General features: G+C 32.7%; 2 protein-coding genes across 2 annotated transcripts; both read left to right on the top strand.

The window, feature by feature from the left end:
• The first annotated feature begins 11446 nt into the window (after positions 1-11446).
• LOC114716853 (UDP-glucose 4-epimerase GEPI48-like) lies at positions 11447-13664 on the top strand. The gene is made up of 4 exons (XM_028901925.1): positions 11447-11671; positions 12586-12635; positions 12745-12880; positions 13476-13664. The coding sequence occupies exons 1-4, from the start codon at positions 11486-11488 to the stop codon at positions 13662-13664; spliced, it is 561 nt and encodes a 186-aa protein (XP_028757758.1). The 5' UTR covers positions 11447-11485.
• Positions 13665-13767: 103 nt separating this feature from the next.
• Positions 13768-15659, top strand: LOC114716848 (UDP-glucose 4-epimerase GEPI48-like). The gene is made up of 5 exons (XM_028901920.1): positions 13768-13961; positions 14316-14394; positions 14576-14658; positions 15222-15313; positions 15558-15659. The coding sequence occupies exons 1-5, from the start codon at positions 13788-13790 to the stop codon at positions 15655-15657; spliced, it is 528 nt and encodes a 175-aa protein (XP_028757753.1). The 5' UTR covers positions 13768-13787; the 3' UTR covers positions 15658-15659.
• Positions 15660-17253: the final 1594 nt, after the last annotated feature.

Raw genomic sequence — 17253 nt, 5'->3', positions numbered from 1 at the left:
TTATAAATGACACAAATATAGGTTGTGATTGGTTGATGTGTAAGTTGTGATTGGCTGATATGTAGGTTGTGACTGTATGTTATGCATGTTTTCATTCAGTTAAGTGTGAGTTGTGATTGGCTGCTGTGCATGTTGTGAATGACATAAATATAGGTTGTGATTAGCTCATGTGTAGGTTGTAATTGGCCATTGTATATTGCCAGTGGCATCTCTGTATGTTGTTATTGTTGTGTAACTAAGTTATCATTTACTTGATATGCGGATTTATTCCTTATAATACTTTTTTCTGGGAAAAGAAAAGGCCTTAAAAAATGAGAATGCCATTATCTATTAGGATGAGGAAAAAGTGAAGGCAAGAGTAAAATCAGAAAAGAATAGTGATAGAGGCATACTACATGGTGTTAATAACGTCAGTAGGGCTTCATCTAGTGCATCCAGTACAAAAATAAAGCTAACCTACCTGATAAGTAAATAATGTCAGGCTTATTTTGGTGTTGTGTACAGTTTAGAGTAATAATTACTTTAATTATTGTTATTTTACAGGAAATAAAGAGAATGTATGAAAGGTTAGTGACCATGGTTAAAGGGTTCGTATCAATAATTGGAAAATAGTTGGTTTCCCTGCAATTGAGGTCAACAGATGAGAGTGAGAAGGAAGATGTGGTGAAAGCAGTAAGTAATAAAGATGGTGAAGAGAACTCAAGTGAAGATGAAAAAACTTCAAGTGGGAAGCATTTGTTCTGTTAACTCTATATAGGGGGCAATTTATTAATGGTATAGAAGGTGAAATGCAATATGTTAGAGGTAGTATGAGAACAAGAATGATAAAGGAAGGCATATCATATGACGAATTTAGAGTCCTTTTCCTGTGTAATTCTCCCTATTTGTCTTGTATGTCTCACTTTGACATAGAAATAGTAGACTCCACATGCTAAGATGTCAAAAAATGATGGATTCATATTGGTAAAATGAGAGCCCGTTTTGAGGTAGGCATTTATAATGGTGCATGCCAAGTGCCAACTTGTAACCTATTATCCGTGAGCTAGGTTGCCAACCAATTATTTTTTTAATTATTATTTTAAATTTTATAAAAAAAGAATTTATTATTTTACACATAATTTAAGTATAACCTTATTTTATGCTGGTTACTTGATTATATGTTTGATTTTTCCCAAAATAAATATGAGTTTGTGCCCCAAATGTGATAATCTCATTTTATTTCAAGACCACGCTTGTTTGTGTAGGGATATTAGCTTGAAATCTGTCACGTTCATGATATTTATGGGATTTATATAACTATTTGGTTTCTAGAAGTTTTAAATATTGGGTTAAAGAGGACTTGTGACTCTAAATTATTATGTGAGGAATACTAGTCATTATAAACTATATATTTATTTCTTGTGCTTTAATATTTATTATTTTTTCCTATCTTGTATTAATTTTCAAACTTTTATGAAATAGAAATAGTTAGATATTAAAGACAGAGGCAAACTAACATACATTAAAGGAGTAGATGGTTTTCTCAAATGGGCTTTTACTCAAAATAGAGTGACAAGCAAAATATCTTGCCCTTGTAAAAAAATGTATGAATGTTATATTCAAAGCAAGAAGAGATGTTAGGGTTAACTTATTACATAAGGGTTTCTAGGATAGTTATGAGGTGTGGGACTTGCATGGGGAAATAGATGTCAAAATGATTGTGACACTTCAAGTATAGCAGTAGAACATGATACTTATGAGGAGGGGAACCTTATAATGATGGTATGTGCTGCATATAATGTCCCTTCTACAAATGATATGAATAATGAATTAAATGAGAGTGAAGAGCCTAATGTGCATGCCAAAAGGTTCTATGACTTATTAAAGGATGCAGAGATAAAACTTTATCCAGGTCGTGACAAGATGTCAAAATTCTCTTTAATTGAAAAATTGCTTCAATTGAAGTGCCTTAACCATTAGAACAATAAATCCATGGATGCACTATTGGCCTTATTGAAAGATGTTCTCCTAGAATGGGCTTTAGTGCCAAACTCATTCTATGAAGCTAAAAAGATAATTCGTGATTGTGTTTAGATTATAATAAAATTGATGCTTGTGGAAATGATTGCATATTATATTGAGGGGAACATGCAAATGAAGAATCATATCCTAAGTACAAGATGCCTAGATAGAAGTTGAACAAGCAAAAAGGAAAAAAAATTTTCCAAAAAGTTTTAAAGCATCTTTCGATAACACCTAAGCTATAAAGGTTTTATATGGCAAAAGACATAGCTAAAGAAATGAGATGGCATAAGGAGAAGCACAAAAATAATGGTGTATTGAGACATCCAGCTGACTCTCTTGTTTGGAAACACTTTGACCAATAATACCCTAGCTTTTCTACTGATCCAAGAAGTGTTAGATTAGGTTTGGTAAGTAATGGATTTCAACCTTTTGGGAATATGAGTGCCAATCATAACATTTGGCCTATAGTTTTGGTACCATATAATTTGCCACCATGGGTTTGCATGAAAAGCTCATACTTTATGATAACACTTCTTATGTTTCAGTGGCGACATTTGCTGGTAGCAAACTCATTACCTTTTAGCAGTGACATTATGTCGCCACTGAAAGAACTTTCAGTGGTGACTTTCTTTTAGTGGCGACAGAAAGTCACCACTGAAAATAGATTTTCAACAACAACTTTGTTATGTCACCACTGATAAGCTTTAGCCACAGCTGCTAGGGTATCGACCCAGTGATGACAAAATGTCATCACAAAAATGTCTCAGTGGTGACTTTGGATTTTCAGCCGCTAAAAGTCAAATTTTTTATAGTGTTGGTTGGGAGGTATATATATATTTATACATATAAAGTAGAGTCCATGGCACTTCGATCTATTGAGCTTTGAATAGTGCTATGTGACTCATTTTTTTTATTTATAAATTTATAACAATAAGTGCTATGTTTCTTTTACACTTTAGTCAAAAGAACGCCAATGTTACATGTAACGTGAACTGTTGCTGTTCAAACAAAATATTTCCAAACTATATTTTTCAAATTTATCTTTTTGGTTATATTCACTTCATCTCTAGATATGGTAAGTAGTTGCCAAAAATACGGACAAAAATTTGTCTTTGCGTATAAAACATTTTTTCTTTTCAAAGTTATCCCTAATAAAAATAGGGATATATTTGAAAATATATTTATTGAAGAATAGTGAAAAACTCGTTAAATATGGTTTTTTTTTTTAAAAAAAAGATCATTTGAAACATTATAAAATTCTAAGCCATGTATTATAGAAGAGATAAGGGTATTTTTGCCATGGAAGTGTTCACTTAGGAGTAATTAGTATTCGAAAATTTTATTTGGAACAATGTCACCTTGAAAGTATGAAAACTATAACAATGTCACCTTGGAGTGACAGAGACCCCAACAAGCGTCTACCATATTGGATGAATTGCTATATTAGAGTCCAGGTTACTTACACATTGGAGAGCTGTTAAACACATGTATTTTTTTTTTTGGAAAAGCAAGTCCTTTTGCTTATTTCCATTAAAACCATTAATACTCAGCATTTATACCATAACAAACCCTCACTAAATCATTTTGCAACTTATTTATAGCTTGGTGGGACAAAAGAGATGTTAGGGATGGTAGACTCGATAGCGTTATTGAACAATAGAAGCAAAAGGAGGATCATTCATGTGAAATGTCGAGATTGAGAGTCTAAGCATGATGACCCAACAAGGCTGTGTCGTTGTGGGTTGGTGGCTCCTTTGTGTACTTTATGGATAAAGCTTAACCTAGGGAGGCAATTCTTTGGTTGTTGAAAGTATTAGGAGGTAAGGTTTTGGTTTCTTTATGTAGTTGATTTATCTCTTACTAAATCAAATGGTTGCTCTGTTTTTGATATGGAATGGTGACTCCATTAACAAGAGGTGAGTGTGGGTATTTCCAATGGCAAATGATGAGATGGGTGAAAGGTAAACAAAAGTAATAAATGAGTTGCATGGCCATGTCAATAGGTTCCATAATGAGAATATAAGGCACACGAGACATGGTGATAATGAAGCATTAAGTGTAGATGTTGGAGCAAAGCTTGCTGTGATTGTTGGTGAGACAGAAGACAAAAAAAAGAATGAGAATTGTAATGTTTGCACTGATTGTGACTTGGCTTTTGTTGTTTTCATTACTTGTGCAATGATCTTGGATTAGAGATTTGTTGCCTTTGATATCATTATGTTAATGCTAAGTTTGCCAATGAGAGATGTGAGGTTAAGCGTCTAAAGGCTCTTGAATTATATAAAGAGAAGTATAATGATTTTTCTAAGGTTAAAAAGGCAAGTACACTGTTGGAACAAGAATGAAGAATTAATAGGATTAATTTACCATTAAGATGCAAGATTCATGTTTTTATGGCAATGATATTAATTTCCCATATTGATTAAATAAATGGAAAGTGAAAATTTGAACTTGCAATATTAATTCAATTTTCTTTTTTTCCCTACATTCATTGAAGAGTGAAATAAGTTTCCAGTTTATGGAAAGAATTAAAATAAAATAGCATTTATGCCCTATATAAAATAACAAACTAATTAGTTTGAGGTTTATATAAAATAAACCATAGCAGAAAAATTACTCCATAGTATTTATATCCTATGTAAAATAAGAGACCAATTACACAAAATAAGACAAATGTATTGAGAAAGAAATCTTGCAAAAAAGAATGTTAACAATAGCAGACAAGTTGAACAACATCTAACCAAATGTGTGTGTGCGCGCACGCCATTGAGTATTGCAATAGCATTAATGGTCTACAACCATCCAAAATACACTAGTCAGTGTCCAAAGTACAAGCACAAAATAAAGCATTAGTTGTCCCCACTGGTAAGTTGGCTAAATTTGTTGCAAATATTTGGAGAGAAAAATAAATAATAGTAGCATGTCCACTTTACAAGCATCCAATATATAACAATCTAGAACTATCTAAAATACAAGTGTGCCATATATACAAAAACATGACATAGTAGACCCCTAAAACTATTATCTCCCTCTCCTTGGATTGAACTTTGATCGACTTGTTGAGACATCATTGTTTCATCTTTATGTTTGGGGAGCTGTGATGTTGACATTGCAGGTGATCCTCTCCAAGTGAGGCCTGGAGATATGGATAAAGTTAAAGGACTTGCTCTATCTCTGTGATATTAGACCACCCTAAATCCAGTGACATTTGAAGTAGCAGAGATACTCCTTCTAATTTCCTTCTCATTTTTTATGGGAAATCTGGTCTCAATGTTAGCATGATGGTGCATATATTTCTTAGTTCTGCCCTCATTTAGCACAACATGTGATAGCATGCTAGGCTACAAAATGAACATAATAAATTAAAAATTAGATGTAACAGAATGAAGTGAATTAATTAGGTGAAATTAGAATGAAAAATAAATTAAAGAACAATATTATAAATAGTTCTCCCCATAGCCTCATCAATCCTCACTCCCATAACAGTTTCTACTCGAGTCTGATACAAAACTCTTCCACCATGTGGTCTTGAGGTGTCTTGTGATTGTTGGGATGTGATTAATTCATAGTCTTGTGTTGATTCAGACTCTGATCTCCATCGTGTTGTAAGTTCAAGCTTTGGTATGTTTGTATCTTCTCTTCGCAATTGGAATAAGTATATGAAGTTATAGTACTTAGGAAACAATAAGCCTTAATTAATAATTCACTACACATTTATTTATAGGTTGCTCTATTGTGGCCTTCTTTTCAATATGTGGTGCATTTAAAGGCTGAACCTTTCTTGCTCAACTTTTCAGTAGGTGGTAGAGACAAGTTAGAGTTTACATCAAAACTCTGTTATGTTTGCTAACTAGGCTTAGCAATGTTCCTCCTCCTATCAACTTCTTTTGTTCAAGATTCCTTTATTCTTAGGCCTGCCAGGTAATGCACACATAGGTAGTGGCTCCGTAAGCTAATGCCTTTCTGTCCACCAAATTTTTTTTGCCTCTCATAGGCTAGAATTTACATCTATAGCTAGATATATATGTGTCACTATGGTAGAGCCTAGAGATTAGTGTTGATGGGTCTATCTTTGTATTGTATAGAGTACAAATCACATGGTAACATGGAATGCCAATGAGATCCTATGCTATACAAGTGCATTGTCTCCTATTAATGAAGATAGTATACCTACTATCACCTTTACACACATGATATCCATCATCATTATTGAAATAAATTATACAAAGTTTTGACAAGTCCTTGTTAACTTCAAATAATGCCAAACACTTAGGGCTAAATTTTCCCTTCCACCTATCAACATATCTCTGTCCATTTTTTCATTAATTTTAGTCTTATCCCATCAATTATTCTAGTAATTAGAAGATATCTCTACTCATCTAACCAAGCATCCAAACTCTCACTTAAGCTATTATCAACCGTCCAAGAACAACACGTAGTACTAAAATAAGTCCTTACCCAACATTGAACAAGATACGATGTTGCTACAAACATTGTCTCTATGTTAAGGCCTCTAAGTGCTTTCAAATTATCCATGAATTGCTCATCAAATGTACTTCATGCACATGCAAAATATTTCTTCTTCAATTCACTTCCTCTCTATCTCTTTGACCAATTTGCAAAAAATTTCTCACCATCCTTTGATGCATATAGCACAAATGGAAAACCTTTCTCACATTTAGTCTTCACTCTTAAGGGCTTAAACCTAATGAGCCTTACCTTCACTCCTGCATTAATTGCATACCTATCAATCACAGCAACCAACTCCTTTTTAATTGGCATAAGTTGTACCTAATATAAAAGAAAACTTCTCTTTAGACCCAACCCTTTCTTCTTAGGCTCTCACTTTTGCTTTAGGCTTATTAGCATCACTTTGGCCCAATTCATGCACGAATTCCTCCTCTTCATTCCCATTGTCATCATCTCCTTCATCAACTAATAACTCACTCTCTCTTATATAAAGATCCTCATCTTCACTATGATCTTCACCCCTATCTTTGCCACCAAACTCTGACTGCTCCTCCTCCTCTTCACTAACACTCAACAAATGATTTTTCCCATTATCATGCCCTACTTTAATCACATCAACAATGTTAGCTTCCCCCCAATCATTCTGAGTTGTACCTAAGAATTACTCCTTGTACTTTCTCTGCCTCTTGACCAAGCGAGTTTTATATTTCCTAAATAAGCTACTTTATTCTCCAAATATGCCTTATCATGTACCTCTTCCTCCTCATCTTCTCCCTCCTCATTCTATATACTTTTTGTTTCCTCTTCAAGCACCTTTTTCACAGTATTCAATTGATCCACAAACTTATTTATATTAGACAAGTCATTGAAACCACTATCTTTATCCCAGACCCTAAATAAATTAATTGGAAAGAAAATTAAAAAAAAAATTCACACATAAACAAACAAGGGAGACTTTGCTATTTTACGGTACTAGATTTAAAGAAACTTTGAATTTATTCTCCCAATCACGAATTCCATACCTTTTTGTCCTACAAGAATCTCAGTTACCTTATCTCTTCACTAGTTGTATATGGTTTCTAGCTCATATGTGATCCACTCTCTTGCCCTAGCTTAGAGCAATCTCTGTTCTCTTGAATCTTTAGCTTTTCCTCTCACTTTCTCAATGATCCATGCCTTCTATTGTTTAATCTAATCATTTTTCCCTAAGTTTCTCTTCCTATGCTCTTCTTTACGTGCTTCTCATATGCCGCACATTTTTCTCCATATTAGCAACTTATCCACATGTAACTCACCTTCCTCACCACCTTGTATCTTGTCAGCACCATTATGTATACTAATGATTTAAAACCCAAACCAAACTAGATGGTTGGACCGGTCTGACTGATGACATGATATTTTATCAGCTTGGGTCACAACTTTAAACCTTCTAAGGGGTTGAGTCAATTTGAGCTGTTCAAAACCAGCTTTTGAGCTAGTAGCTGGATTTAAGCTGAGAACCAAAGCGGTTTGAGAGGAAAAGGATGGGCAGTAACGAAGAAGAATAAAGTGAATAGGAAACAGGAAAAATAGACTAGAAGAAAATAGGAGAAGAAAGAGAGAAAAATTTTAACATTACCTCATTCATAGCTTCCCTTCTGTCCTAGTTGAAAAATTAGCCATTCTTTTATAAGAAAGAGAAAAAAGAAGCCATGGCCATTGGAGACTAAGAAGCACAAAGCAAAATGTGAAGCGTGAAGAAGAAGAAGAAAGAGAAAATGACTATCAAATTCAAACCTGTATGTGATGGGCTTTGTTGGAGACTTTGCGCATTTTGAGGATCAACTTTTTCAAAATACTTGAAAAACATATTTTGGGGACATGTGAATTATGAAGACTGTTGGTAGGTTTTTTAGGCTGTAACCATTATTTTTGGTTTGTTTCATTGTTTATCATTTTAGTTTTACAAATATTAAAAATTTATTTACAATTATCTAATTCATTTTCGTTTTATCTAAAATAATTAATATAAAATTAAACATGTTTTTTTTTCTATATTACTACTAATAATTTGTTGTATGATATATTATTATCATCTCAGTTTATTAATTTATTATGAAATTGAACTGTTTAAGTTGATTTCCAAATTAGAGAATACTTAGATTAAGTTTCTTTTATGATTATGTCAAGTTCTCCAATTACATATGATTATATGTTTATTTTTGTTCATATTAGTTTATAATTAGATATTAAATGCTAATATCTTAAAAATAGAACACATTAGTCATGTTTAATTAAAGGACTTGATATAATGGATATAAGAAACTTGCTGTAAGTATTGTCCTTTTAAATTATTTAATAACTTAATATTTTATTTATCTATATATTATTATATAAACATATAATATTATTTTTTAATTTAATCATTACATCACCAGTCTGACCATCAATCCAAATAGTCTGACTAGACGAACTGTGACCTGTTGGCCTCTTTGGTGCAACATCTGTTCTAGTTTTTAAAATATTAGCGTGTACCTAATAGTCAACGTGGCAGACGTCTGTTAGGGTCTTCATCACTTCAAGTCGATATTGCTACATTTTTCATACTTTTAGGACGACATTATTCCAAATAAAACTTCCGAATACTTATTGCTTATAAGTGAACATTTTTCATGGCAAAAATGCATCTTATCCCTAAAATAAATGTTCAGCGTTTTTTAAAAATATAGAAACCTTAAGTAGGTCTAACTCCTCAATATCTTCAATGTCAATTATTAAAAAAGAAAATTGTAAGTAATTTTTTTGGGGGGAGATTTTACTATAATGCTCCTTTGTTAAAAGTTGGGATCCCAGGTTCCAGAAGATTCAGGCAACGATCGCGTGCGCACATCCGCTTACGGGAATAATAATTAAAGTAATCCCCCGAACGATCCACCTTGCTTAGTGGTCCAACCAATACGTATTCCGCGCTTTGTGCGCCGGGCTTGAATCTTCCACCCTCAAATGAATTTTTCAAAAGAAAAACTAGAATCTTCCATCATGCTTTAGATGCCCAAGTTCCTAGACATAATTTAAATATACCCGCACAACACAATGTTTACACATTGGGAAGATGATAGAATATGTATTTAATATAAAATTTAGTTAAATAATTTAGAATATTAAAATAATTAGTTAAATTAGTTATTTATAGATATTATTTTTCTAAAATACTCTTATTAATCATGTGTGTTTGAATTATTTATTGATAATAATTCCTTAACATATACAATTACTATAGGGATTACTTGAAAATAAAATAGATAAATATTAGAGACAAAGTGAATTGAAGTCTTATATCTATAACCAAATTGAATGTCAAACTTATTCTCATATTAAGAGTCGAATGTAGTACTACCTCTTAATCCTTAATATAGGGCCTGACTAACTAGTTTGAAAAAACTAAAAAAATTACTAAATTATTTAATTATTATATATGTTACGTGATCTTTCTAAAATACTTATTTGTATCATTAGATTATATATCAATTTATAAATAAAATAAATTATTTTAAAAAAATGATAAATATAACTACTTAAAGTAATTTAATAAAATTTTAATTTTTATAAATTGATGAATTGGGTTGACGACGGGAACTGGTAGATTACTCATTGGGAGGAAAGTAAAATATCAATTTTCAACTGCGACCCAAATTTAGGAAACTTAATTGGAGCAATAATAAAGAGTTGAAAGAGTGATAAATATTATCTTAATTTAATTTGTAAAAATTAATTGAAATAAAATTTAATTTTACATATATTAATTTAAACAGACCTAAACACTTACAAACATATAATATTTTGATTCCTTAACGCCATAAAATTAAACAACTGAAAATGATATGAGGAGAAAAGAAGGATGGATTAATATAATACTACCTCTGGTCCTAATTATAAGACTCAGTTGACTTATTTGAGAAGATTAAGGAAGCAAATTAAGTTAGTTATTTGTAATAAATAAGTGTTGTCATTTCTAAAATATCCTTGTTAATTAAGTATATTGGCTAGAATTATCATTATTACAAGGATTATCTTGGAAAAACATGCATAAATATGAGAGACAAAATGGATTGGGGTCTTATAATTAGGACCAAACAAAAAGTCAAATGAAGTCTTATAATAAGGACCAGAGGTAGTATTAAAATGTGAACGTCATCGAAGAGCCATCTTAACACATACTAGTATTATGATTTCGATCCTCTATTTTTATTACTTTATTATTAAATAAAACAGCTTTTTTAAACGACACGTGCTAATTAGATTGATATTACATTATTTTTGAGAAAACAAATTAAAAACTTGGACACCCTAAATTCTGTATTGACTATTTAGATAGGAAATGCACCTTATCCTTATCTTTCCAAAATAGATTAACGTATATTGATCATGGTAATATAAAAATTATGTTGGAAAGATTGTTTTCATTTCAGGTTAAATTTAGATTACTGGTTACTTAGTAATACTAAATGCCACATCTTCAACGCTTAATATAAAAGTTAGTTGAAAATTTTGATATAATCCTATATATTCTGTATCCTAAATTTATAATTTTATTCTAAAATATTTCTATTCAGTATAAGGGTTTTCACCAAAAAAATATTTTTAATACTCTTTAAATTAATTGTATAATTCTTATATTAAAAACAAAAAGTAAACCTAAACGTGATAACTTTTTTTATATACTTCCATTATATACTGTAAATTTATTTCCAAATAGCTAATCCAAACACTTTTATTTTCAAAATATTAACAGACGAAGCAAAAGATATTGATGAAAGAAATTTTTAGGCGTAAAAGGGGTGCGTGCGTGCGCACAGATTATTATATAAATGCCTCCATCACAATTGCGAAATGGGAACACGTTACAGAATTTCCGGCGTTCTCCTCCCGCGTTTTCAGAAACCGGCTTTCTTCTTCATAGGCTGCTTTTGTGATTTCAAGAGTGTCATTCAAGTTCGCTTCAATCGTACTTCTCTCCTTTAACTGTTTAGTCATGGAGATGAAGGTCGTTCTGGTCACTGGTGGAGCCGGTTACATTGGCTCCCACACCGTTCTCCAGCTCTTGCTCGCCGGTTTTAAGGTCGTCGTCGTCGACAATCTTAATAATTCTTCTGCGGTTGCTATGCACAGAGTCAGGGAGCTCGCCGGCGAATTCGGGAGTAATCTTTCCGTCAACATGGTGCTCATCGTTACCCATAACTTCCGATCAATTTTGTTGCATGTGCTTCTAAATGCTGGGAATTGTAATATTCATTGTTCATTTAGATTAACATACCCATTCTTGCTTTGCTGTTTTAATATGTCACGTTTAGGTTCGATATATCTTTATTAGACGTTCTTTTAATCTCAGCGTGATTGCCGTTTGCCTTAAACGCAAGAGTTTTGATACATAAAGCGACGCCGACACGCTGAATTTATATATTTTTCAAAATTATTGCCTCATGTTTACTGTCAGGTTAGCAATTAATCACGTCAGTGGCCTACCTTTTGATGGGGAATAAGTAGAAATAAGTGAGGTTTATTTTCTAGTTCGATTAAATCTCTTCTATTTTTTTTGGGTGCCTTTTTCTCCTTTTAATATCCGAAATGCTTGCTTCGTTTGCCCAGTTGCCCTGTTCTGACTCAGGGGTTGACTGATACATAGTGCCTTCAGCATTTAGGTCAAAATTTAAGCTCTTTAGTTGTTGACTTTGGTTCAGATGTATGTATAGGTATATATACGTCTAAGTACATTTGCACATAGGTGTATCTAAACATATTTACATGCGCGTGTGTATAAGCAGACATGTACACATATGTGAAGTCTTCTGATTTTTCATGTTTTTGAAATAGGATGAATAAAGTCATCAGTACTGTTGTTTACCGGCTATCAAATCCACTGAGCATCAACTTTCAACGACTTTTTGTTGGCGCTATACTCTGGTACCTAGTTTTCGCTAAAAATGAAAAAAAAAAAAAAAATCAGTTACCAAGTGCTTCAACTAATTAATTTTGCATCTTGATGTCTAAATTCTAAACATTGCATTGCAGCATAATTATTGTTCACTGATTTTGTAATGACCTATTGCTTACATTATAAGTCGCCAACTGCAGGTAGATCTTCGGGACAGAGCTGCACTCGAAGAAATTTTTGCTTCCACACAGTGCGTGCTACAACCAAACTTTCTGTTTTCGGAAAAAATTACAATGTCTTTGGTTTCTTATAGTTGCATCTTATCAATTATCTGTTTCTGATCTCTCTACTAAATGCAGATTTGATGCTGTCATACATTTTGCTGGGTTAAAAGCCGTAGGTGAAAGTGTGCAAAAACCATTGCTTTATTACAACAACAACTTGATTGGAACGATCACCCTCTTGGAAGTCATGGCTGCCCATGAATGCAAGAAGGTAAGTTTATCTATTTCTTCTTCTTCCTTTCTTTTCTGTTTCTTGTGATTGGCTTCTACTTCATAGATAGTATTCAAGGAATGTAATCAATGCTGTCATAAGTTATCTTCTTTGAATTTATGCTAAATTTGAAATGTTTGGTCTTTCTCCATGATCAAGTTCCTTAAAATATTGTTTGGAAAATATATTTAGCTTTGGTGCTTGACCCCAGCAGCTATAAAGGTGTATTGTTATATCGTTGCATTCTCTTGTTGCTCCTTTGTGACAGTATTCTATTATGTCAGTTTTTCCTTAGTTTTCTTTCCTTCTTTTCCCTTTATTCCTTATATGCACAGAAACCAATCGAAGTAATGATTAGGAAAGTATTTGGCAGTTTTCAAGTTCCAAAAGTGAATAGCTATTTTGGTCCTCGCTGTCAAGGAGATAAAGTAGAAGCCATGTTGGACTATTTTAAAATGAAGTCTTGATTTTCGTTTTTTTTTTTAATTCACCCTAGTAGTATTGCTACCTTGAGGTGGCTCCTAAGATTAATATTATGCAGTCTTGGTGCTTTGTTTTGTTATTTTTGACTAACGTATTTTTTGCATGATTTCAGCTTTTGTTCTCATCTTCAGCAACTGTATATGGTTGGCCTAAGCAGGTTCCATGTACAGAAGAGTCTCCACTATCTGCATTGAACCCATATGGACGAACCAAGGTACAAATAGAATGTTGTTCCTGGTATTTTTGCTGTAGTATTGACAATGGCTTCTTGGCCTTGCACACCATGTCTCTGATTTGGTGAATATCGGTAAAACTGATGGTAATTGGAATTTAGTAATGATGTCTGAAAGGGTTTCTATTTCAGCTTTCCATTGAGGAAATGAGGAAATGTCGTGATATCTACCGGGCAGATTCCGAATGGAAAATGATATTGCTGAGATACTTCAACCCAGTTGGTGCTCATCCCAGTGGTTATATTGGTGAGGATCCTCATGGAATTCCAAATAATCTCATGCCATATGTTCAACAAGTAGCAGTTGGCAGACGTGCCGCATTGACAGTATTTGGAAATGATTATAATACAGTTGATGGCACTGGGGTATGTTCTTTCTAATTCAAGACTTTGCAACTTCTTCTTGAAAGGTTGCATGAATTTTTATCAATGCTGACACTTAAGTGAGGAGTCTCCCTGCTATTTTCTTTTAGTTTGGAATAGCACTACACATGCACTGGCTCATATGTTCTGGAAATCCTAATCTATTAACAAAGTGCAGTTGGATCTTATTTCTTATTAGAAAAATAATAATCTTTCCCTATTAGACTTGAATGTTCCATTCCCTCTTCCCGCTGTTGACTTCTACTGAGTATACATGACATACTTCCTTTTATTTAAGATTTGATTTTCATGACTTCACAAAAAGTCTAACTCAATGAATCTCATCCTTATTGTTAGGTGCATGATTATATTCATATTATTGATTTAGCAGATGGGCATGTAGCTGCATTGCGTAAACTAGATGATCCTAATATAGGTATTCTTAAAATTTATCATATTTTTCTTGTTTACTTATTATTTCAGTCTGTTGGTTCTGTCAAGGTGTCTTTTGTGCTTTTTATTTCTACTGTTTTTTCTTTTTCATGTTGTGCTATCATTATAAATATTACTTTTGTTAGGATTTGATCTTGTATTAAATTCATGGTGTGTATATGTAGGTTGTGAGGTGTACAATTTAGGAACAGGAAAGGGAACATCAGTTTTAGAGATGGGTAAAGCTTTTGAAAAGGTCTCTGGAAAGGTAATGGACAGATTATTTCCAGTTCAGTTGATATGACAATAATTTTTGCTGTGAAATTCGTTGGCCTACTTGTGTATGGTTTGTTCTAAAATTTGGCAAAGCATGTAGCAGTTTACATGGTTAGTGTCATTGTGATCACTGCTCAGTTATTAAATCGTTTTTTAGAATCTACATTTATCTAGTAAATTTGGAGTTTTTTTAGCACTGTGGTGATATCCTTTTGCGCAAATTTGTAATGCTAGGCTGAAGTGACTTCTGTTTTCATGTAAAACTCACGATATGTAGCTTCTCGAGTCATCATAGTGTAGAACCTTTAGTTAGCAAAGATGAAAGAAAATGGAAGGCACATGAAGGAGATAGAACAAGGTAGTTTTTAAGTATGGCTCACACAGTGCCTCAGCAACATGCTTTTAGAACAATGCATTAGAAGGAGAATTGTTTTCTCTTGAGGATCCCAACCTAATAGGCTGATACCCTGTCAACTATATTATATTTGGATTGGGCTTTTCTGTGATTGTGTCATATCACGTCGATTTGTTGAATTATTTTGTTTTACCTTACAGAAAATTCCACTTGTGATGGCTGGTCGGAGGCCTGGTGATGCTGAAATTGTTTATGCATCAACAGAAAAAGCAGAGAGAGAACTTAATTGGAAGTGAGTATCATTTAGTTTGAATGGTTTAGATATTGCCCTGCAATTTTGCTTGGTTTATTTTGTATTTTTTTTGCCCAAACTATCCAATTAATCTTGTATTGTGCCAACATAAGAATATGATCGCACAGTCAAGATCTCCTTGAAAGCAGAGAGAGTCCAAAACTAAAATTAGTTGTTCCATTTGTTTCAATAAATCCTGTTTTGGAATTATTTTCTCTTTCTCACATATTTATCTTCCTTGCAGGGCAAAATATGGCATTGAAGATATGTGCCGTGATCTATGGAATTGGGCGAGCAAAAACCCTTATGGCTATAAATCACAAGATTCCACCAAGCAAAGCTAATTGTCAATTATATGGATGGTGACCTCTTCTAGGGCCTCTTACAAGCCCTGTTCTTTCGTAGGCATGTGAATCACTGTGAATCTTTTTTTTTTTTTTTAATGTTGTAAAATAATTGTTAAAGGTTTCTTGCTGTACAGATTATTTGAACTATGATCCTTTCATGTAAATCCAAGGTCTAAACTTCATGTTTTAGAAACAGGCATACCCAGACTAGATTTTCAGTTTAAACTAGTTTTGCTTGTTCTGTTTTCTCCCCTGCTTTTTGTTTGGAAATGTACTCCCAGGTTTTCATCCTCTATTCATGGACGACAATAATCCTAAATGGAATGCAATCTCGTGTTTTAATGGTGATAAATCCTCATATTTGTCCCTCAAAGCAAGTACTAGTTTTGATAGAAACATGACTTGGTATATGATCCAAAGAGAGATTCAAGAAATATGAATTCTATTGGGAGGTTCTTTAGAATAGTGAACTTGCCAGTTAGTTTGAGGTATGACTCTAATTAAATATGCACTCCTCGTTGCAGTTTGTTCCATTAACTTGCCAACCAAGTGCTATGAGCATAGCGGCAACACATTGATTTAAAGTATTGCTGTTCAATTTGAACAATAGATAAACAGAGTTGATCTTTCTTCGATTTCATACGCATGCGTTTTTAGATATAATTATGAATATGAATTAGTCATTAGTAGTAAACTGTCACTACCAATATGTGTTGTGTATTGGGATGATATTGAGTGGAATATTAATTCTGGAAGATTGCGAGTTCGATCATTAAGAATCGAAATGAGAATACTATTGGATGGAATATCAATTTTCAATTTTTCAAAGACATGTCTAAAGTGTATGTTGATATTTTATTTCAATCATAATGTTATATTTCTTGGATATGGTGTGAGCTATTGAGACAGTATCCATTGGAAAATATCTGGATGATCCTAGGGGCATATCAACTAGTTTTCTTTTGGGTTATATACACAATAATTAATGGAAAAATGTAGAAATTAAGTTTAATTAACAAAGAAATAGTTGTAATAGGTTTTTTTGAAGTTTCAAAGTTTTTGGTTTTAAAAAAACAGAGATCATTCACAGTATTTTTCCTTGAGCATATTATTGAGAACTCATAGTAATTTCTTCATTATAGAGAGATTGCTATAAAGTTAGTTATTTGTAATAAATAAGTATTTTTTTTATATAAAACTAAAGGCAAAGTAGAGAATAAAAGAGGAGAATTAGAGAGAAGAGAAGATAGGAGTATTCCTCTCCATTCAAGATACTGAATACATTATACATGGTCTCTATTTATAAGCACAACTTCACTTTTTTTTTAATAGAATTTACAGATTAAATAATAATAGAAGATAATCATGGGTTATAGAGATAATGAGAGATATTAGAGATGATAGGAGATATCGAAGATAATGAGAGATATATAGACATCCACAAAGAGATTATTATATTCATAACACTCCCTCTTGGATGTTCATTATATATGAACATACCTTGTTAAAAACTTCAACTACAAAAAACCTATGGGACAAAATCTAGTAGAAGAAAAAGAGTTTATCATTCATTGATGTATTATATGCAGTGTT

The sequence above is a fragment of the Neltuma alba genome, unplaced genomic scaffold, assembly GCF_004799145.2.
Source record: "Neltuma alba isolate B1F8T4 unplaced genomic scaffold, ASM479914v2 tig00011692_pilon, whole genome shotgun sequence".
Lineage (NCBI taxonomy): Eukaryota > Viridiplantae > Streptophyta > Magnoliopsida > Fabales > Fabaceae > Neltuma > Neltuma alba.
The sequence above is the reverse complement of the archived record's forward strand: the minus strand, read 5'-3'. Positions and strand labels throughout refer to the sequence as shown.